At 43.5% G+C, this 22737-nt stretch overlaps 1 protein-coding gene across 1 annotated transcript in view; it reads left to right on the top strand.

Annotated features, from left to right (window-relative positions):
- Window positions 1-22737, top strand: part of IQSEC3 (IQ motif and Sec7 domain ArfGEF 3) — a 100323-nt gene that overhangs the window by 40576 nt on the left and 37010 nt on the right. The window contains exon 2 of the mRNA XM_051641773.1: window positions 4856-4936. Coding sequence (XP_051497733.1) covers window positions 4856-4936 — 81 coding nt within the window. The remainder of the gene's footprint in view (window positions 1-4855; window positions 4937-22737) is intronic.

Raw genomic sequence — 22737 nt, 5'->3', positions numbered from 1 at the left:
TAGGCTGTCTCACAGCTCTGTTGGTAGGTAGAGGTAGCAGTGAGCTCTACATTTTTGGGAAGTCAGAAGATGATCATGCAACCAGCCTTTCATAAACTTATCACTGCTAAATAGTTCCTGTTTGTGGTTCCCCAGTCCTCATCTAAGGAAAGGTAACAGCCAGTAAAAACTTTCTCTGAGATTAATTCAGTTCTCCTTTGACTCTTTCTGTCTTTAATCCTTCCCTTCAAAGCCACAATTTTCTGTGACTCCATCTGTTCTCTTGGCAGCTATTGGAAAAAATGCAAGATAGAGACAATTAGCAAAAGACTCCAGGAAAGCTGAGATATCCAGCACTACAAACAATGACTTTTGGTAAAAACCTCTAGCATTTCTTCAAAAGGCAAAGTTTTAAAGATAAACCAAAAAGGCTACATAAGTTGGACTAGTTATTTACTGACAGAGCAAAGCTTGCGGGATCACCATTTGCCTTTCAGCATTGTCAGATTTTTAAGAACTGATGTGCTCTAAGGGACAAGGTCAAGGCTACTGAATATGCAGGTCAGTAGGGCCTAAGTACCAGGCTACAGAAGTTAAGTACTGGCAGATGGAGAAGTCAGTGATCTTCATTGTTCTTGCAGAAAGGGTGATGCCAGCTACCCCACATAACTGACTAGAGCAGCAGTCAACAGTGGGATACAGGGGTGATGCAGAATTTTAGGGAGTAACACACTCTGTGTACCCATAGTGAGAGCAATTTTCGTTCTGTATTGTTTTGGCATTTCTTGAAGTCTAAAGTCATTCATGCAGAAAAACACAGAGCTGCTCTTTATCTATGGGAACAGGCCACACTGGATACTTATTGCATTAAAGCTGACTGCTGGAGAGCAGGGAGCACCACTGTTTTCCATATGCTGTCTGTGTTGCGGGGTTCGCTTTCTGGGGGGTGCAGAAGAAAAAAAAAAGGATTAGACTTGTTTACTGTAGTAGAGCTCTCAGCAGACAGGCATCTCTATTTCAGGACAGCTATCATCAGTGCTGTACTATTGGGCACTGATGATAAGATGGGCCACAACACTGAATCAACATCAAGCCCCAGGCATTTGTCCAAAGGGAAGATGCAGCATTAAGGCAATATTAGGAAAGTTTGTGCTCCTTTCACCCTGTGCTGTTTGATCTAGGTGGCAACAGAGAATTTCAAGTTTTGGAACTCAATGCTTGTAACCCCTACAACACCAGTTTTCAAGGGAAAAGAAGCTTGATCTTTGGGATCCATAGCTGTGCAGACCAAAGCAGCATGAGTCAGGGGCCCCCTTTGCAGCACAGTCCATCTTTCTAAGAAGCCAAGAAGGTACAGCTAACTCCTGAACTGACTAGACAGCTTGTGATAGCCAGGAGGTTTGGCACAGACCTCTCTAAAGTTCATCACAGAGCAGGAATTGCTGTGGCCGAACAGTTCATTCACAGATACCTCAATTTAGGCTGCAGACAGCTGGCTGGAGGATACCTCTTGTCAAAAGCAATGTTAAAGACAACTGAATGAAAGTCAGTCAGTTGTTTTGTCTCAAAGGAGAGGGGGCTAATGTTTCAGTTGACAGCATGGGTTACTACTGGGCCAAGTACAGCATTCTCTGCATTTAGGAGGTCTGGACTGTGAAATCTTTGCCACTTTGCTGGGAGCATGTGTCCCAGCTAGACAGAGGAATGTACTGACAGGTTCAGACTGTTTCCGGTCCTCCTTTTGCATCTGTACCTGCTCTTGTTGCCTGCTGCTCCTCCACACACAGCTCACATACTGCTGGCAAGACTCAACAGGCACTTCAGCATGCCTTCACCTCTTCCTCTGTTGTACCACCCAGCTCCTCTTCACTCATTCAGAACATCTTTTCTTTTTGCTGGCTGTTCCCTTCCAGCCTTTCTTCAAGGTGCTGCCGAAGAGAAAAGAATTTGCTTGTTTTAAAAACAAAAAAATAGAAGCAGTTCCATTTAGGGAAGTATTGATATCAGAAATGGCTGAAATTTGAGGTGTCCATTTTTTGGAAGATTCCATTTGAAAAGTGGTGAAGGGTCTAGAGCACAAGTCTTATGAGAAGCATCTGAGGAAACTGGGGTTGTTTAGCCTGGAGAAAAGGCGGCTGAGGGGAGACCTTATCACTCTCTACAACTACCTGAAAGGAGGTTGTAGCGAGGTGGGGGTTGGTCTCTTCTCCAAGGCAACAAGAGATAGAACAAGAGGAAACAGCCCTAAGTTGTGCCAGAGGAGGTTTAGATTGGTTATTAGGAAAAATTTCTTCACTGAAAGGGTTGTCAGGCACTGGAACAAGCTGCCCAGAGAAGTGGTGGAGTCACCATCCCTGGAGGCATTTAAAGGGCATGTAGATGTGGTGCTTTGGGACATGTTTTAGTGGTGGACTTGTTAGATTTATGGTTGGGCTCAGTGATCTTAAGGGTCTTTTCCAACCTAAATGATTCCATGATCTTAAAAGATGTTGTTACTCTTATCTGGAAGCAGACCCTTTTTTCCCAGCTGTTCGTGTAGAGATGAAATTCACTAGGAAATGCCAATATATAATACTTCTGAAACCAAGCGTGCTCCTCAGAATGAATGCTGGTGGTTGCTGAATCAGCTGAGAGCCTTGTGTGTTGCCGCACTGCAGCTGATGGTGTCTGGGACTCTGGGGCTTCTCTGCAGAGCTGACTGCCTTGATGTAGGTGCTCCACCTGGGGCTAGCCAGGTCCCAGCATTGCTGCTTTGGGTTTTGGGCAGGACAGATTGCTGGGTGGAAAACCTGATGGCCTCTCTTCAAGGGGCTTGTATGGCATGGCTTCGCTGGAGATGTGGGATATGGAAACATGGCCCTCCAGCAGCCTGACAGGAAATCCAGATAAAGTCCTGTAATTTGAAGAATCTTTATCAAACTCAAGTTCTTTTCACCAGATAGTTTAGATTTGATGAATCAGTGTTTTTATGCAAAACCAGAATCTTATCAGAAAATTCCTGATGGGTTCTAGCTGGAAGCAGAGAGACAAGAGCTGGAGCATTTGTGTGAGTTGGCTTGAACATAGACTGAAATGGGATCCCACCACTTTCTTCAGTAAAAAGACAACACAAGTAATTTATGGACACACCAGTCAGATATGTACTTGCCACTTGAGAAGGTTAAATTAGAAGCAACATAGTGAGAACCAGCAATAACTAGGCTGGTAGGAGAGAAGGGAAGTGAATTGGGTAGTTCCAGGAATGGAAGACAAGGAGAAGAACTTGATACGTCACACAAACCTGTCCTCCTGTTTCCAGCCGGTTGCACGTCACAGGCAGGGACCAAGCGCGTGGGCTGCGGTCAGTGAGGTAAAGCTAACAATTTCATCTTCTTCCTGCTGTGTTGTTCCTACCAGTCCTGTTGTTTCTTAAGAAAGATTTATTTTGAGAATGGATTGGAAGCCAAGAGAGTGGAAGGACTAAGCAGTTTATCTTGAGCTAGCTGGGAGGCTGAAAGGAGTTGGCTGAGAACAGTATGGGAATTGTCTGTAATTTAGCTATCTTTGTGGCCATGCCTGTCAGATTTTGAGAAAGACAAAGGTGAAAAGCTTTGCATTTCAGAGTGATGGGAAGTGTGGTAGGGCCTCTGGAAGAATCTGAGACCCCATGGCAAGTCAGGAGACTTAGGTCTACTGCCTATGTCTGAGTTAGAAGCTGTAAAAATGCTTTTAAAAGGAGATGACCCCATTTGAGCCTTGGGTCCCTGCAGTAGCACTGACAAGAGAGCCCTTAAGTGCTGTTCCACTGGCTTGGAGATGGGTGATTTTGTTCCATCTGAGGATTCAGCCACCTTTATCTCCCCTTCTTTTCTTCTCATGTTCTTTTCCATTCCCCTAGCACTTCCCCCCCTTGACACTATGTCTCTTTTTAGTGACTCCTTTTTATTGATGAAGGTCAGTGTGTTCAAAATTGGCTGTTGATTTGTGCTGCCTATGACACCTCAAGGGCCTCCCTGGAGGTATCTTAAAAGGATCTTATTTTCGTTGGTGCTGGGCAGCTCTTACTGTGTTCCAATTCTGTGTTAAGTGCCCAAAACCCCTAAAAAATGGGCTCCTTACAAATGTTTCCAGGCATGGGACCCAAGCACAAATCACTCAAAATTAGTGAGCAGTTTTGGAAGTTTGGTCTAGTATTTCTTCCTTTGGATTAATTCTTTTGCCTTTCTTATCTAATAAACACATTTTTAGCCATTTGTTTTTCTATTTTGCTCAGGTTTGTTGCTTCTTATGGCTTTTCTTTTCTTTGCTGTGATGTCTTCCTCTTTCATGAACTCAGCCCCCATACTTGTGCTTGTCCTGTCTGTTTTCTGCTACTGTTTCTGCTAACGCCCAGTGCTGGTGTGCTGAGGCCATTCTGTGCTCCAGAGAGGTTTTAGGAGAAATGTCTGCAGAGTTAATTTAGCCCCTATAAACAAAAACAAACTACCTTGCTTTGCAATGTAAAGATACCATATCTAAGGAAACACACCTAAGAAGATGTTACAGTCCCCAAAGAAATAAAAGTTAGAGACAGGCAAAACTGTTTTTCAGGAGATGTATGGGATCGTGAGTTAGATACTGATAGAAGGAAAACTTTTTATTTGGCACTTTTACCCCATTCTCTGCAGCTTGACATCAGCAGCAGGACAGTGAATGTAGGGGAATAGAACTGTCCACCCCTTCACTTCTGCTCCCCACCATCTCAGAATGCAAAACAATCATGTAATGATCAGGTTTCTCTTTCAGCATCTCTGGGAGTCACTGTCCCCCTGTAAGACCCCTGGGAAAGGCATAATTCCTTGAGTTTTCTGCTGAGCAAGCTGAACACTGACCTGATACAATTTGTTTTTTCTTACAGGAATGAAACTGTTTTACACCAGTTCTGTTGCCCAGCTGCTGATGCAGAGCAGAAGCCTTCAACTCCAGACTCCTCACCAAGGTGGGAAATTGCTGCCAGCAAGACTTTTTTCTTTTCCATCTCCTACTTCCTTCCTCATCATCCATCACTAATCTCCCTGCCCCAGACAAAACTCATATATTATACACAAGCATCCTTCTCCATCTTCCTTTATGTAGCATGTCCCTAGCACTGCTGGCCCTCTCTTTTCCCTCCCAGAGATTACTGTTCATCCTGTTTTTTTTTTTTGTTGTTGATTTTTTTTAATATGTAATTGCTCACAAACTCACTCTGGCCTCCACTCACACACACAAATGCACCTCCAAAAACATACTTTCAGCCTCCCTTCAAACATCTGCTTCCATCAACCCACATCCATGCTTCTACTTTTCTTACCCTTCTGCATCACTTTGACACTGACATACAGGTTTCACTTTTCTCCTTCAAGTTATCTCACGTTATAAGGTGCCTGCATGCACACCAGTATAGCCCCGTAAACCCATAAAGCAACAGCAAAAACCACCAAACAAACTCAGGGTTCTGTCTTACACCCTGAGATGGGGGGGCGTGCAGTTTTACGTGTTGAAATGGTCTGAGCTTGCCAATGTGGGACAGTTATAGATGCATTACTACCAACTTCTATCCAGTGCAGCCAGATGTGACCAGCAATTGTCATTGCTGTTCTTCATCACTTGTCACTGAACGACATCAGTGCCAAGACCAAGGGGCCCAAGGAGCTATTAAATAATTGAGGTGCACATACTGCATATAGCTTCCATGCTGAGCCTTCTCCTGTTCTTGCAATCTTCTCTCACAACTTCTTACATCTCTGTCTCACAGACCTACTGCTTTTTCTCATGCCTCATCACTCTTCTGTCACCAGCAAACAGGTTTCTCTAAAGATTTCCCTCACCACACTCTAGACTTTTACCTCTGATCATTGGCATCTGTAGAAGCCTAAGTTATTAGGGAGGGCTTGGGACGGGATTGGGCAGCTCAATTGCAATAGTGAGGTTACGGCATTTTAAAAATTGCAGTTCTCTTGTTTATTCTGCTGACTGGAGTAGACTGTGATTTCTGATTTCCTTCCAAGGAAAAGTATGACCATTGGACAACTTTGAAGGGAATAGGAGTGCGTGTATTTTTCAAAAGCAGGGTTCAGCAACACTTGGAGACTGGGTAAAGAAGCAGGACCCTTCCTGCCCGTTTGCGTGTGAAGATGGAAGGGTTTAACTCCTATGATGTCTGTGCTGAGGGCTTTCAAGGATTGGTAAAGTTTGCATGGCAGCCCCGTGGGACACCTACAGCTACACCTCTGTGGCAGATGGGGAGACAGTGGCAAGGAAGAAGAGGAGTCAGCAGAGGTTTCTGTGGTCGGGATAGCCACCTCTCCCTTGCATTTCTGGAGAGAAAGTTTTGGTTATGATGTGCTCAATTTTGTCTGAACCAAGGCTCAACTTTGCCACAGTATTCTCTTTATACCCTGATCCTTGACCCTGCCCCATTCTTGTTGTAGAATCATAGAATGGTTTGGGTTGGAAGGGACTTTAAAGATAATTTAGTTCCAACCCCCCTGCATGGGCAGAGACACCTCCAACTAGATAAAGTTGCTCAAAGCCCCGTCCAACTGTCCCAGCCTCCTTGTTATTTCTGATCAGTTCCCTTGGTTTCTAACATTTCGGTATTGTACAAAGTTGTCACTCCTACACTGTCTTAAGCTCTAGGCTTATTTTGTTCATGCTCATGCTTCAGGCTTTCCATTTTGTCCCAGTGACTCCCAAAGGCCCTACCCATCCCTTGAGCCTGAGTTTGCCTGCCCTCCTTGTGCTGGGAAGTACCAGATTTCTCACCTAGCGTTTGGCAGGTAAATTGGAAAGGACACAATAATTTGTTTCAATAGTTTTACAGCTTTGGCAAGTTGCATCCAAAGATGAGTCTGAGCCACCAAAATCAGAAGTGGGAATGGATGACAATGATCCCTGCAGCATGTTGCTTCTGGGCTTCCAGTTTAGGGGCTTACGTCTTTTGTAGCTTGTATCACTCTGCTGGTCTCCTGCTTTCCTTACTTTTTTTCCCAAGGCTTTGTATTGTCCTCCCCATTTCTAATGCCCACAGGCCCCAACAGCAGTCCTATCTGTGTGTGACACAATATTTTATGTAGAGATGTTGAAAGAGATCAGCTTTCTCATGTGATCTCTATATGATTGTCTCAGGTGAAAATAGCATCCCTGCTTCCCGCACTGTGCCATAATCAAGGCAGAGCACATGCAGGACTATTAAACTTACCAGTCAGCTTTACGCTCACCAGAAAACACCTCCTTGTCTCTGGCAGGCCCTGCAGTCTGCCACGGGCTTCCTTCATATCTGAAGTGACATATACAATGCAGTGAGAAGGGTGAGGAAAATGGCAGAGAGAGAAGAACATAGGGTGACGGTGGAGCTGATGTCGATAGCCGATAGCTGTGCTGCTCTGCAATGTCTCTGTACGCTGCTGGGAGAAGCTCATCAGATCATTTACAAAGGCAGTCACCCTGCTTAAATCATGAACAGGCTCCCTATTGAACCAAGGCAGAACAAAAGAAAATCAAGACTGAATTATGTGGGTCAGACAGCCTGAATAGGCAATCAGTTCCTGGGTGAGCCAGGCATATCCCTAAATAAGCTCATCAGGGCTTTTGATGGGAGAGCCTGGGACACAGGGGCTCCCTGTTCAGCTCTCCTGAGCCCTGCTGAATGGACAGGCAGTCACAAATGGTGCTATGGTGAATTTGATAAACCAGCTCTTTCTTTTCCCCCTCCATGATCAAGAGTTTCCCTAAATGAGATAAATCCTGTCAGAACTGATGCCACTAATAACCATCAGTCATCTAGTTTTAATTAGAGTTTGCTTCATTAATGCCCCAACTCCTCTCTGTGCAGCAGATTAAATAATGTACTTGCAGCTCATTTACACAAACCCCCAAACTGCAGGGCTGAGCTGCAATCCTTTAATTAAACAGCCCAGCTGATCCCTACCACTGCCTCAGCTCATCAGTCTAAGCCGATTAAAGAGAATAGGGACTAATAATGAGCATAAACAGGGAAGTGACTCTCATCTCTTCAAGGGACTTGGAGACTCCAGTGATGATCAGCTCTTTCTCCTCCTCTACCAGGAACCTTACCTCAGCCCACATCACTTCCTTCTGGGACTTTCAAGAATGGTACTGCTTTCAGCAGGAAAGCCTTATCTTATGGAACAGAAATCCTGGAATAGCTGGGAGAGTGCAAAGAGGCATCAAGGCAGTCAGAATAGTGACTCTCTGACTGCAGGAGAGACCAGTGAGAGCAGCCATACAGCTCAGCTGTGGGTCTTCCCTAATGTATGTCCTGCAAGATTTCTGATTCTTTCTTTGCTACCTGTCCAGGTAGGAATGCTTTGGCTTCACCCTCGGTCAGAATGATTAGGAGCAAGCCCTGTCTAACCACTCAGTAGAAGGCAACTCAATGAGGCAGTTCTGATCAGTCACACTCATACTGTTCTGTTTTTCTTCACCAACTGCCACAAGTAGTGCTAGCTCCCTTCCCTCTCCAGCATGTGAATTCCTTGGGGGGTGGGTTTACAGGTCCATGTGTTTAGCAATGCACATTTGTTCCCTGGCTACTTAGCTGAGTTGCACCAGCAATCAGTAAGAATGGTGCTATGGGCCATGAATATTAGGAGACAGATTTGATCCCACAGTCTGCCCCCAAGAAGCTCAGAGCCAAAGTGCAGCACGAGATGATGGCAGCAGCTGGCAGATTGCTGCTGCTGAACTCCTGTGGGTTCTTCACTTCAAATTACAGTGTAAATCTTGGACGTGGATCACCGTTGTCTCCACTGGCTTTGTATGCTGCTGGCTTCGTGACCATAACCCATCTTACATGTTGAGCTTCCACTGGCTATGCCAAAGGTCAGCTTGAAGGGAATGAGACTTCATGGATGACAGTAGGACATAACGCTGCCCCTTTAGTGAGGTGCTGATTAGACTCTGATTTAACCAAACCTTATAATTTAATAAAGAAACTGCTCTTTTTCTTGCTGGCTTCTGCCTATCAACGGCAGGGTTTCATTCTAGGGATTTGAATAGCCTAGTAATTGCATTTCCCACTTCTCCCAGTCTTGCACAGTGGAGACTGGCATCCCAGAACAATGACCTTAAAATATGTCCAGCAGCAGCCCAGCTCTAACAGGATTACATACCATTTTCCTTTGTGTGAGGTAATAGGAGTGAGATGAGAAAGATTTGTTTCTATTGAAGTAATGAGAAGAAATGATGGAGTCACAATTGGAGGGAACAGTATATTAATTCATTTGCCTTTCATAGGCTTTTTGGAGCCTGCTTCTGGCTCGCCTGCAGTGCTGAATAGGAAATCCGCAGAAAATCACCTCTGTTCCAGTGGTGGGAAAAGTTCTACCTAAATCTTTAGGCTCCTGGGGCAGATCCATTTTGGCATGGATGTGGGAATACCACTGGAGGGCTGAAGGATCATGTCACAAAGGAGACTGGATTGGATCCAGGTACATTTGTGTGAAGGGCAGGATCAAATGCCAGCTCTTTGGGAAGTGAGGATGTTCCACCTGAATTTGTAGGAGAGACAAGGTCCTTCCTATCTGGAAGAAGTGCAGATGAGACCTGACCTTCTTTTAAGGCAAAGGAGATAAAGAATTCTCCCAGGCAGAGGAGAGGTTGGGGATCTGAACAGAGTCCTCTGAAAGGGCTTGGATGTGTGCTGAGCAGAAGGGCTAGGGTCTCAAACATCTATGGAAACATCTATGGAGATGCTGGGCAAGCTTTGCTCATGTTTTTCCATAATATTTCCTCACTTTCCAGTAGAGAGACTGCTGCTTAGATTAGGGTTGAAACACAATTAGTGCAACTGGCAAGTGTTTACTTCATGATTATGGACCAATTAAATTGTAACTCAATATAGTTTAGACTTCGAACAGCTGTGTACTCGTTTCTAAAGTGCCTGCTGGATTAGTTGGCACAGATTGGTTACTGCCTGGCATCACAGCACCAATTAGTGGTGGTAAGGAGACATGTAGGCCATTGGCTAAATCTCCAAGCCAGCCTTCCTTGCAGTTCTGGGTAAATTCCCTCTCACCCACTTCTGACTTACCAAAGTACTCAAATGGAAGTATGTGTTCTTGCTGGAAGAGGTTCTTTGTGCTTTTTGCTGTTTTTGCATGTGGGAGGGTGAAAAGTGGATGGACAGATTTTGTACAGTTCTTTGAAAACAAGCCTTCAAACATCTTTTTTCCCGAACTCTCTGAGCTGCATAAGAGGATGCAACACCCTAAGCCGCACATGGTTAAAAACCAAAATCTGATTTCATATACTCTGGGGGTCTGCTGTCTCTGACTCCTCATGTCTCTACTTGAAGTCTGTGTTTCTGCTGAACATGTGTTTGTCCCTTGCTCTATGAAGTCACTCTAGAAGGTATTGGCACAAAAGAGCCATGGATATTATCTGCTGTACCATCATAGCATCGTGTCCCTCTTTGGTTCCCCAGTGCTGTAGCCCAAGAGCGTCTCTCCTCCCAGTACAGCCCTCACTTTCCCCTTGGGTCACTCTAGGTCCTCTAACAGTTAGATCCTTCTGAGAAAACCACAAGACTTTGGATTGTGAAAGTGATACCCCTTGAGGCTGAGGCCCATGAAGTTGGTGAGAACTGAGCTGCTCTCCAAGTCATTTCTCCTTTTAGATAACCACTGAAGTATCTTGATAAAAACAGGTGGGGAATGATGATTTTCCACCAGTATCCATTACTCTTTAAGCATTACAGAAAACCAGCTGAGATACTGAACATTTTGTCTGCACTTGTAAAAGATGGACCTTACCTGACAGAAAGAATGCAAATCCCATTAATGAAATGGGAAATTAGCCTTTCAGGTTTAGGATTGCTGGCAGGATATTGGCTATATAGTCTGGAGGTCAGTGCTTCCTCTCAGCTCAGAGGTACTCAGTGACTCTGGCTCAGGGGTGAAACATGATAATGATTCTAGTCTGTATCAACTCACATATATAACCTCCCACACAAAACAGCAAAACAACTCTGACTAATTGGCCCCCAGCTGGCAGTGTCAAGTGCAAGCTCCTACAATTAGTGGACCATGGAGGCTGAATTCTCCTCTGATTCTTAGTGGAGGACACTCCTGGTTAGGCATACAGTACCTGAATATGCCAGTGCAAAGTAAGCCTCTATGCCCATGGCCTGTGTGCTCTGAGGACAAACAACTTCGTATACAAAGCTCTTCAATCTGACTTCTGTCCTTCATGCCACAGAGTCCTCCACAGCACTGTGTTTGAAAGCACACAGAAGTTTGAGCAACATTTCTGCTTTGCTAGTACATCCCGTTTGTGCTTCTTTTCTCATTTCTTATTGAGGTCACAGGCATGAAGAGAGGATTTTTTTCTGCTTCTTAACAGCCTATCTACTTCTTATTCTTTCCTTCCAGTAGACTTAATAATCCTGTTCAAGATTTTATGATTCGAGGTTGAGGGGATGCTGCAAACAGGCAGGGATGGGTCACCAAAATTTGCATAGATATTCCCTAGCCTCACAGTCCTCAAAGTTTGATTTTAGTCTGACACAGAAATGTGGGTGAGGAGTAATCTCTTGACCTAAATTTGAACTCTTCCTAAACTTGGGAGTGAGCGTATTCCTTGCTTTTTATGGGTGTTTTGTACAGTCAGGACTAGCAGCTTTAATTGTTTTGCAGGAGCCTGCATCCAGAACCACAAAGGTATTTGGGGAAAATAGAGAAAAAAATAATATAAGAAAAAACATGTTTCAGACAACCTCTTTAACATTGTAGTTACCAAGAACCTTGGGAATCTCTTGCAGGGAGGTATAGTTGGCAATTCTTCTGGTACTATGACCTGGGAGGAATGGCTGTTTCTGGAAGCATCCAAAGAAACAGGAGGTGAGTTTCAGAGGCAGCATCTCAGTTCCATAAAGGAGATCCACCAAGACATTTTGGCACTATCTCCCACACAGGCATTTATCTGCTTCTTCTCTCCAACCGCTGGTGCAGCCCCTTTCAGGCAAGTTTGCAGAACATGAGGGTGGAGAAGTGAGGAATAGATGGATTCTCCAACAGGACAAAAAAAAAACCACCTCTGGCAGAAACTGTGGTCTCCCTGTCAAATTGATTGCTTTTTTTTTTTCTCTACCAACATCTTTCTTCAGGAGGGAGAAAGATGGCAGAAGAGAGACCAAAGAAAACCCATCTGAAGGCATCCTCTTTTGAAACAGCAAAGATACCCATCAGACACGTTTTCTGAGAGTCTGAAGCTGTATCCACCCGTCGGCTGGCCACATGTTCTCCCAGTCTTTCCTCTTCCCCTGTTACTTCTGTTGCTTACATAGGTCCTGCCATAGAGGAATTCAGACTTGGATTCAGGTGACAGTGCTTACCATTTCTTGGGCTGCAGCAGCAGTAATGTCAGTGAAAGAGACTTGATCACAGCTGACCTTACAGCTATGGGAGCCACTTTCAACAGCTACTGAGAGTAGTTAGTTGCTTTAATACTAGGTACAAGCTCATGGCTTGCTGATGATCCTTGTGTTCTCTCTCCTATATTGCAAATAATTCCCTGCCCATAACTTGGCAACTTCATGGTACCAGTGGAATGCAACATAAACACTGGCTGTATCTTGTGTTTTCTGTGTGATAATGCCATGTGCATGAGAAGAGACTGTCACAGCTTTGAAATAGTTCTGTATCTAGCACTGAAAAACAGGCATAGATGGTTGATGAAGTAATAGCAGATGAGCTGTGGTGGAGCTCACACCTTTCATTCTGATCCTCTACTGATACCATCTGACCTGATCTGCATCAATCAAGATGCACCCACCTACAAAACTGGGCCATTCCAGATCTTTTGTACTCTGCAGTGAATCATAGAATCATAGAATCTTAGGGGTTGGAAGGGACCTCAAAGATCATCAGTGTGTTCATTTGAACTTGACAGGTGGTTTCTGTGGGCCCTCTGTCCACACACTTGTTCCTGACTTACAAGGCAGAGAGAGATGAGGCAAAGAGATGGAAAAAAGAGCCAATATGAAAGAAAGAAAGAGAGACAGACTCACCCCAACGAAGATGACAGTGCTACTGTAAGGAGAATGGATGGCAAATATGCTATACAGAAAAGAATGACAGGAGAGAAGAAGTAGAAAAAGCAGGAAGTTAAAAAATAGTGTAAATTAAAGAAGAATCTGGAGGGAACAAGAGCAAATGAACAGGAGATAAATGAGCAGGTCCCTCGGCTGGAATATTCCTGTTCAAGCTAGCATTCTTTGTCATTGACAGCAATGAGGCTCTGGCCTCTTATTACACATTTTCTTGCAGTGTGATATGAACCTAAAGGCCTTTTGTCTTTTCTGTGTTCTTCAACACTAACTCACACCTGTGCAAGATCATCTTCTGACCACTCCCATGGAGCAGGTTCTGTGCTCAAATACAATAACCTCTCCTTTTGGAAAAACATGTCTGTGCTCCAGAGTTGTTCCTTCCGCATGTGGCCCTGGCAGGCTTTGACATGCTCTGGTAAGAACTGAAGAGTCTGAGATGCTGAGGAGAAGCACACTGTACAGCTGGTCCAGCCACTCTATTAGGGCTCCACAAACAGCTAGATAGCTGAGGGGGAGGGTGTAGAAAAGTTGGGACTGTGACCTGGCCTGTTCAAAAACTGCACAAGAGCTGGAGACCACTCCATCTTCTGTGAGGAAACATCATCCTGAATAAAAGCATCAAGACGTAAATAGGAGCTGAGTTCAGTGTGGTTTTTCTTTTGACACTGAGGAATCTAACCCACACCATTTGTAAGAGTGTTCTAGTAACTTTTAACCATCTTTGGTTGGCACGTTGGTTCTTTCCACACACAGATTGTATCATCATGCCACTGGGAATTTGTTTGCCAAGTGACTAGATCCATCTGTCACCTTTGTCATGTCACACATTGGTATGTTGCTGCTTTCTTGTAGACAGGTTATGATGGTGTTATTATTGTCTGTGTATCTGGATTGACTGCAATCTCTCTCATTCCTTCTTTTGGGGAAAGAGGGAAGATGGGGATAGACTACCCTATGTACACATCACTGGTACTCTCTTGCATTCCAGGGTGACTGGTGAAATATAACAGATGCCTGCAATAGATGCATGTAATTTCCCAGGATATACTAATGTGAGAGTGGTAGGTCAAGACACACGAAAGTGGATGGTGCAGAATTGCGTTGTGAAAAGTATTGCTGGGCTGTTACAGCACAGTGAGATCTGATAAACATGTTACAGATTGTCTTAAAATATATCATCTTGGGCTAGATCCTCCACTGACTTCGGTGCAGCCCACTGAGCTAATGCCATTTAGCACCAGCCATAGTTCTGCTCAACAACACAATAAGATTGCTTGTGTCATGGCAAACTCCCATTTTTTCTTAACGATCTTACAAGGTCCGTGTTTGAATATGAAGTAGAGGGACAGGAATAATTTTAATTCGTCACAGGGAAGAAGTGTTGAAGTCGCCTTAGTGGAATCTGAGCCTGTGTGACCAAATGTGTAAGCTGCTAAGTCATCCTATTTTCCAAATAGGAATGAAGAAAGAAAAGAGAATAAGGCCTCAGGGGAAAGAAATGACATGAAGTGGATCAGTGTGTGAGTGAAGCAGCAGTGACAAAATAGGTTAGAACTTGGAAAAGTAGAGCTTTGTGCTTGCCTGGGGGGGTGGTCACAGGATTGGGGAAAGAAGGAAGGAATGCAAACCATACTGTTTCTATCTTGGTCTTCAGCCATAGGCCAACCCCAAAAAAACCCAAAGCCTCTATCTGAACACACTGGCAAAGTTAAAATCTGGATCACATCTGATTTCCTAAAGCTGGTGAATCATGTTTGAACTGCCTATATCGAGGATGGTGATTTGAGTATGTGTTACTCTTTATGTTGAGGAGGACTGGGCTTCCTTCTCCTTGGTTTGACATGAGCAGTGGCCTTCTGGGCTGCCATCATCACAAGATGTGAAATAGCTGAGATACTTGAGAACAGAAAAAAATGTATGTGGGTTATGCAAAGATCTCCCTGTGAAGTAGCTCACTCACTGCCTTCAGTAATCAATTACCCTGATCCCTTAGGAAGGAACCTGGAGGTGCAATCCAATCCAGGATCTGTCATAACAGGTGGAAAAAGAAAACCACAGAAGCCCTTGGCTTAGGTCTCAAAATGCTAGGAGTTGTGTCCCTCACCCAGCGTGAGGAAGCTGGCATAGGAGAGCAATGAGCTGGGCAGATAAGCCTTGTAGAGGTTCTGCTGCCTCCCAGCCCTGAATTCATCTCATTTTAGCAGTGAAATTCTAACTTCTGCATGATTGCACGGGCAGGCTTTTGTCGGCGGATTTGGTGATGTTCAAACCTGCCTCAGGGATGAGGAGCCAAGAGATCTGAGTCGAAGTGGCAGAAAGACTGCTGCTGAGAAGCCAAGTTTCTCTTTCCCGGGGTGCTGAGTGGGCAGTTACACTAATGCAGGATGCCATCTGTTTTTTCCTTCTCTAAAAGGTTATGTTTACCAACCATGCAGAAGCAAGAGAGGTCTGGGGTTAAAGTAAAAGTAATTAAACCCTGCAGAGCAGGCCCTCCCTGTGCCTCCTCTGTCCACTTGGTGCTTTTCACACCTCAGTGAGAAGCACAGGTGCCCTGTTTGACACAGCCACAAGTAACCCCATCTGCAGTGACAAGCTGTGTGACCTCCTCCTAGTCCAACCTGCAGAGACAGCCTAGCAACCAGCCTGGGCCCTCAAGCACCAAGGTGTGGCAAGCATCTGAGGAGTTGTATTGACTCCTCTACTCCTGCAGCTGGTGAAGTGGGAGGCATGACTGGGAAGGGAGGAGGAAAGAGTGGTGTGCTAGAGAGGTGGCCCAAGTGTCATTCTGAGGTGTCACTCAGACACACATAGGAACTAGAAGAAGAAAACTGAGTGACACCCACACCGCTTGGCACAGCCAGTCTTACACCATAAACACCACTTCTCACTCAGTGGGAGCTGCCTTCGCTGTTCCAAGTCACCCTCTGGAGGAGCCTCTCTGCCTCCATGAAAAAGCAAAGGTCCTAGTCCTGAAGTGGCTGATGTTAGTCATGGAGTGCCCGGCCCTCAGACAAGCAGCCAGCCCAGGGGGACTCCTGGTCAATCATCTTTGCACCACAAGGGCATGGAGTGCATCAGAAAATTTGAGTTCCTGTAGCAAAAGGCACAACAACACAACAATGTAAAAATTACACAGTACTTTGGGATAATTTTTAAATACCAAGTCTGAAATGGAGGCCCTGACTTTGGTATGTTGGATCCTGTGGGACATGAGGCATTTGCTAGTGTATTACATTTTCCATCTGTTTAATATACATCTCACTGAAACTGCTTGAAGCAATGGTGAAAAGAAGGTGTCTAGTTTAGTCTGTGCTAAAGGATGTTAAATGTAGTAGATTTCCAATATATTTACTCTATACTGTATTGTCAAATCTATTTTACAGGTGTGTGTGCCAGCCTTTTTATGAACCCAGTAATATATTCTGGGATGGATAATGAGCTTGCCTAATTTTCATTGATTCCTCTTGGGTAAAACTAGTGTCAGAAGATGGCTTGATGCCACTGTTTTGCAAAGTGTTACGTGAACATAGACAAAATCAGAATCTTGTTCCTATATTTGTCTGTGCTGGGGGAGACTGTCTGAGAAAGCTGCAGCTTGGCTGGCAGGGGATGATTTGCCAAGATCAAGTTCCAAGTTCCCTGCCTCTCTGGCAGGAGAGACTTTTGCCTTCCATCATTTTCAGAGAACACTGCCTCCATGTCACCCTATAACCTGAACTTAAAAGCAAATCAGAAGGAATTCTTGTTCACTCAGAGCCCCTGCATATCAGAAATCTCTGAACCTTTAAAAGATCCCATAAAGTATTACCAAACCTGTCTCAGTAATTTTTTCAGTCAATTCTGATCAACTCATGCACCATATGTTATGGGTGTCCTCAGAGTATTCAGAAATTAAATAAACTGAAAAGGCACTTTGGACCCTGCTAACTCAGCAATTATTTTTTAATTTATTTATTTTTTTCTGAGCAGGGAGACAAGAGACAGCAAAAATGCTGGAATGTTGGAAGACAGTGAGAGCACAGGTTCTTGCAGACTTGGGGTCTGGACTCCTTTCTCTTGGCATTAGCTAGTGACCTCTTATTCTAATTCTCCATATGGCACTTTCTAAGGGTTTTTTTATCCTGACATCTCTGAAGCTTTGAAGTCTCATATGGCTCTCAGGCCATAGTACTGATCGCTTACAGCACTTTAAAGAAGCATATATACAATAACCAACTGATCCTCATAAGGAACGCTGTGAAGTGGATTCATAAATTTTTGTGGTCCTTCACAACTAGTCCATGCAGTCTTTGCCTCAGTTACAGATGACAGTTCTGCACATTGACCTTGAATACCATGAAGAAGGCATTTGGTAAGTTATACATGGTAAACAGCGACGTGGTCTTCTCCTGGAGTGACACAGGGACATGAAGAGCAGGTGAGATCAGCTTCTGTAGTTCCTTTGTAACACCTCACACCCATAGCTTCCTCTGATCCAATTAGCTAGATCTTTTTGCATAACTGCTATACCTGCCAACAGAACATCTGAGCCTCCTCTTCTTGAGTGACTGGTATCTTACACCACTGTCCAAGTCTGGAAGAACCATTGCTATTTTTGTTTTAATTCTGTTATTGCTCTTATTTATTTGCAATAATTTTTATTCTTGTAGGAAAGAAGTAGCAAAGAGATGAGTTTTGTGACTTGAGCACATGAGAGCTGTGTAGCTATGGAGTGATCTGTGAGAAAGCTCAGTTTTCATTTCTTACAGGACTAACATTACTGTCCCTGAAAAGAGTAGCTCTCCTGGCTCTAGAGTCCTGTTTAGTCACTCAGCTGTCCTCTAAACACCTTTCTGAGAGCTCTGAAAATTACTCTCACACCATGAACTGATTCTGGTATTTGACAGCAAGGCAATGGAATGTAATGTCTGGAGCATCCAACTGCTGTGTTCATGCCTATAGGTCTAGCTTGAAATAGTCTTGAAATATTCTCAAGTCATCAGATATGGGAATGTTTAAGACCCATAATCAAGATCCAGCAGATAACCATGGTTCTGCTGGCAGTTAGAAGCACAGATCCTTGCCAAGATGGAAATGTGTGTTTCCAGCAGCAAAGAGGTGGTGAGTGGTCTGCAAGGAAGTGAACCATTCTGATGCTGTAGGAACTGAAAAGCAGTTAGATCTCTCCCAAGACAGAGTATGACACAGCAGCTCAGCACAGACATAGGGAACTGATGCTACTAGAAGTGCATGGGTGGGCTTCTCTGGTTTGATAATTTAGTATCACTGATTTGGACTTAAGGTTTCCAAAATACCAGGAAGGGAGAAAAATGGAAGCAGTAAAAAAAACTTTACATGATGCCATTTTTCCTCTATCATCTCCCTACATCCTTCCCTCACTGTATTCCTTATAGAAAATCTTCCTGAGAAATCTGCACATAGATGGTAAATATCAGAAATCTCACCCATGTCACACAAAAGTATTCAGGAGTGCCCAGCTGAATTGTCTCAGTGAGAGCTTTTTCACCATCCTGCTTTCTTGAAAGAAACATTAAGATTCAGCCCAGAACCCTGATATCCCTTTTCTGAAGTGGCTATAATGTTTCATAGAAGCCCTGGGTCAGACTGTTTGTAGTCACCATCTTTGTTAGCAAAACTGGTTTCTCTCTGCAGCAGGCATATACAAGTCAGCAGTACAAGATTAGCAGGAGATACCTGAAATGACAGATGTTTTCTACAGCAGATGAAATGTGTTTGTAATACTGACTAAGCTAGTTGCTCTGGGTCATTAAAGTAATGTAGGAACATCTAGGAAGAACAGAACAGCTGAATTTGTAGTCTTCCTTTTTTATCTGATTTCAAGGGATTTACATTAATATTACAGCGTTCAATCAAACAGAATTCAAAGACATTACAAGCCTTCCCTACCTGATTGCATGCCTAGTGGTAAATTGCTTCATTTATCATGCAAGAGTAGCTGTAAAGATTGTGAAAGCTGGTGGTATATGATACTTTAGGACAGCAGGTAAAGAACATTGATTACAGTTGAAACTGCAGGGGTGAGGCTGGGATAGAGAACTAAATTAACCTAGTTGGAGTTTGGCCAGGACATTGGGATTTGCACCTTAGACTCTGCATGGGACTTTCAATTATTACAAGTGGTTAGAAAAATCCGCTCATCCAAGAAACAGACCATGCAATAGCACCACTCCTTTCCTTCATCCTACAGCCAGGGAGGTTGATTTCTCACTGGCCAAGGGAAAGCAAGTGGATATCTGTAATTTACTTAATAACACTTTTTTTCCCAGAGATCTTCCAAGCTAGATTGTCTATTCTTTCCTTACTTACTTTTCTTACTGTTCGGATTATTACTATTACTATTAATAATAACAACAACAACAACAATAATAATAATTATTATTATATATATTATTATTATATATTATTATTATTATTATTATTATTATTATTATTATTATTATTATTATTATTATTATTATTATTATTATTATTATTATTATTGTTAACAGTAGCTCCTGAGTCTTGACTTACTAACAAAAACTGTGTTTTACCAGTGCAAATCAACTGTCACTCACCACAGAAGGAAAAAATCAGGCTCATTAAGGTTTTAGCCTGTATTTCACTGCAGCTTCAGTTTTGTTCTGTAGCAATGTGTTTTGTCTCTCATGTGGAGGCTTCATCCATTGCTGTTATTGGACAACAGAGAATAGGCCTCCCCACAACACCTTCTCAGAAACAGGTTCAAGATGGGAATAAACCTGGGAGGAATACAGAGTGGTAAGTGTAACCATAGGACTGAAATGTTAACATTCAGGATTCTAAGCAAACTCTGTCTTTACCCTTTTTTTCCATTGTTTTTAAGTCACTGAAGTTTGCCAGGTGAAGCTGAAATTTCTCAGTTTTGGTCTCTTGCCCAAAAGTGAAGTAGGTTTGTCTTATTTTTTTCTTTCTTTTTTTTTTTTTTGTTTCCCCCGCTAAGTAAAAGTGGTTCAGCCATTTTTTATATTTTTATTTTATTTTTTATTTTTTTTTCACAAAAAGAACATGTAGAAGCAAGAGCATTTACTATTGCTTTCTGAACAGCACAACAGCCAAACCAGCAGGGGGTTAAAAAGTCTGTATTTAGCATAAAGACATCCAGCTGAAAAATGCCTTTGAGTGCTTCAGTGGAATTTGATTTTGACTTGACCGAGTTTTGACCGTCAAAAAATTCCACGCGTAAGCACAAGACTTTCTGTGTGGGGGTAGTCACTGGCTCAGAGCACACGTGGAGGAGGAAGGCAAGGTTATACGTGTGTGTGGGGTTAGCTCATGTCCTTATCCTAGCCCACTGTCTTCAGGGGCTTCAGTTATGCACTGCAAGCGGGAGCACTGAGCTTGGTGGTGCTTCTCAGACATCTGTGACTGAATGTGTCACTTGGTGCTTGCAGTCTTAGGGCCATCATGTGTCTTGAGGAATATCCTAAATGCTTGATGGGGCTAATGGGGGCTTCTTAGCATTTTGGGTTGGTTCGATGCCCTCTGCCTCATTGGCCAGGGTAAGGATCAGGTCCAGTGAGAGCACGTAGAGTCAGACACAGTCCAGTGATCAGTGGGTAGGTCCATGGTGATGAGGCAAGTCAAGGTCAAGCAGGGAAGTCAGTCCGCAGGTCAGAGCCCAGATCAGGTTATACCATGGCCACGGAAAGGGGAAGGCTTTGGCAGAGATGGAGACCAGCACTCTTACAGTGTTGCTGGGAAAGGGACTGGTGGCCCTGGTCTGGGCTAAAAGGGAGAACTGTGCAGGGGATATTTGTGGGGGCCCCATGTACGGCTGGTCAAGCCATTAAGGTCTGTTAGTGCACAAAGGGTCCTGGCAAGGCTTTCCAGAGAACCTGGGGAATCTTCATGTCTGGAGGTGTTAATGAGTTGACTGCAGAAGGCCCAGATCAAACTTGTCTGTCTTTGAAAATGGCCCTGCTTTGACCAGGAACCTGGAATAGAGACCTTCAGCCTTCCCTCCTAGCATAGGTTATTCTGTGAGTCTACAAAGCCTGAGATGGTTTTTCTTCTATATTAGCAGTGCACACAGGATATCCTGTTACTCAGACAGCCTCTAAACTGTGTGACTGAGAACCAAACAGGTAGCATACACTGGAGGTGATGCACAGCCTTACAGAGCAACAGGCCCACATGCTGCAAGCTCCTATGCACACACTTGACGTTCTACCACGAGCAGTCAGTGAAGGCCCTCAGAAAAACAGAGTTAAGCATATGTGCAAGTGGACCATCACATCAGGGAATATTTGCTGTCATTTAGAGTCCATTTATGCTCCAAGGCAAGTCAACTAGCTCCCTAGTCTACTGCCTCAGGCTCTGATCTGCCCTAAAGAAAGTCTGCATAGCACACTGTGCTCTGTGACCTTGACTCAGCAGAGCAATTTGGGGTACGTGGCTTGCTGAATCAGAGCTTATGCATCTAGCTTTGTAGGGCACAGTTTGGTTCCCACTGAAATACTTGTGAGGCTTTTGACATGCACTTCAACGAAAACATGATCAAATCTATATTCACCTGGGCTGAGGATAAAAATTACTGCTCTGCTGGTTAAAATTAGAATGGTTAGAAGAGAGGCTGCCAATAAAAATGTTACAGTGAGAGCTGTAAGGGAAAAGCCTTTTATTAATGATTCCTGCAATGTGGATGGACAAAGAACAGAAGGAGTTTAAAATGGGTACATACTTTACCTATACATCTTTAGGTGTAGAAAAAAGAATGTTCACTGATAAAGTATGAGGAATAGAATAAGGAAAGATTTTATAACCTAAAAGGACAGTTTTATGCCTCATTTTAATGGTGTCATTTCTTGATTGATGTTTATACAGATGTGTCATTTTAATATACTTTAACCAGGTTGGTTAAATAACATTTATGTACTGGACTGGTTTCTTCTGTAAATTTATTTTTTTAGTCTAACTGGTGACTACATGCATGTGTGTAAAAGAAGAAACTTTCTACCTTTAAATCCTTTGTCTTTCTTAAGTTCTGAAGTCTTTGGCTCATCAGATTTGGAGCCCTTTCAGAAACTGGGAATATTTCTAAATTTGATTGCTAAATCTACTTAACAGAAAAGCTGCCATGGGAGAGAATAAAAGTTCTTTTAAAGTACTAGTAAGTATGCAGAAGTGCTCTGAGGCTTAGAAGGCAAAGTCTATTTACAGATAGAAGACTTGGGCACTTAAGTGCTTACAGCACTTTTGAAAATGAGACTTAAATGTTTCTAAGTAATTTGGGCACTACAGAAAATCATATCTAATTTCCCTGACTTAGCTCTGACATCAATACCAATCATAAAATTATTTGTTATCTAGATGACAGAAGAACTGGTTGTATGTGGAGCAAATCCAAGAGAAAGACATATGACTCAGAAGTGAATTAAATTCTTTAATGGTTTTTAAATATGGGAGGCAGTACATATCCTTGGTTACAATGGAATTAAATGTATTGGTTCTGTCGTAATTATTTCCAGAATAGATGTTGCTCTCAGCTAAATGCTCATCCCCTGGAAACCAGTTGAGCTGTACCTGATGTACATGGTGTGGTAACACCCAGAGTCCGTGTGGACCAGCCTGCACACTCTTGGAAACCCTAAGTTATTTCTCTGTAGCGGCTGGAAGGAGACTAATGTAACAATGAATAAACACTCCTG

The sequence above is a fragment of the Apus apus genome, chromosome 1 (assembly GCF_020740795.1).
Source record: "Apus apus isolate bApuApu2 chromosome 1, bApuApu2.pri.cur, whole genome shotgun sequence".
Taxonomy (NCBI): domain Eukaryota; kingdom Metazoa; phylum Chordata; class Aves; order Apodiformes; family Apodidae; genus Apus; species Apus apus.
The sequence above is the reverse complement of the archived record's forward strand: the minus strand, read 5'-3'. Positions and strand labels throughout refer to the sequence as shown.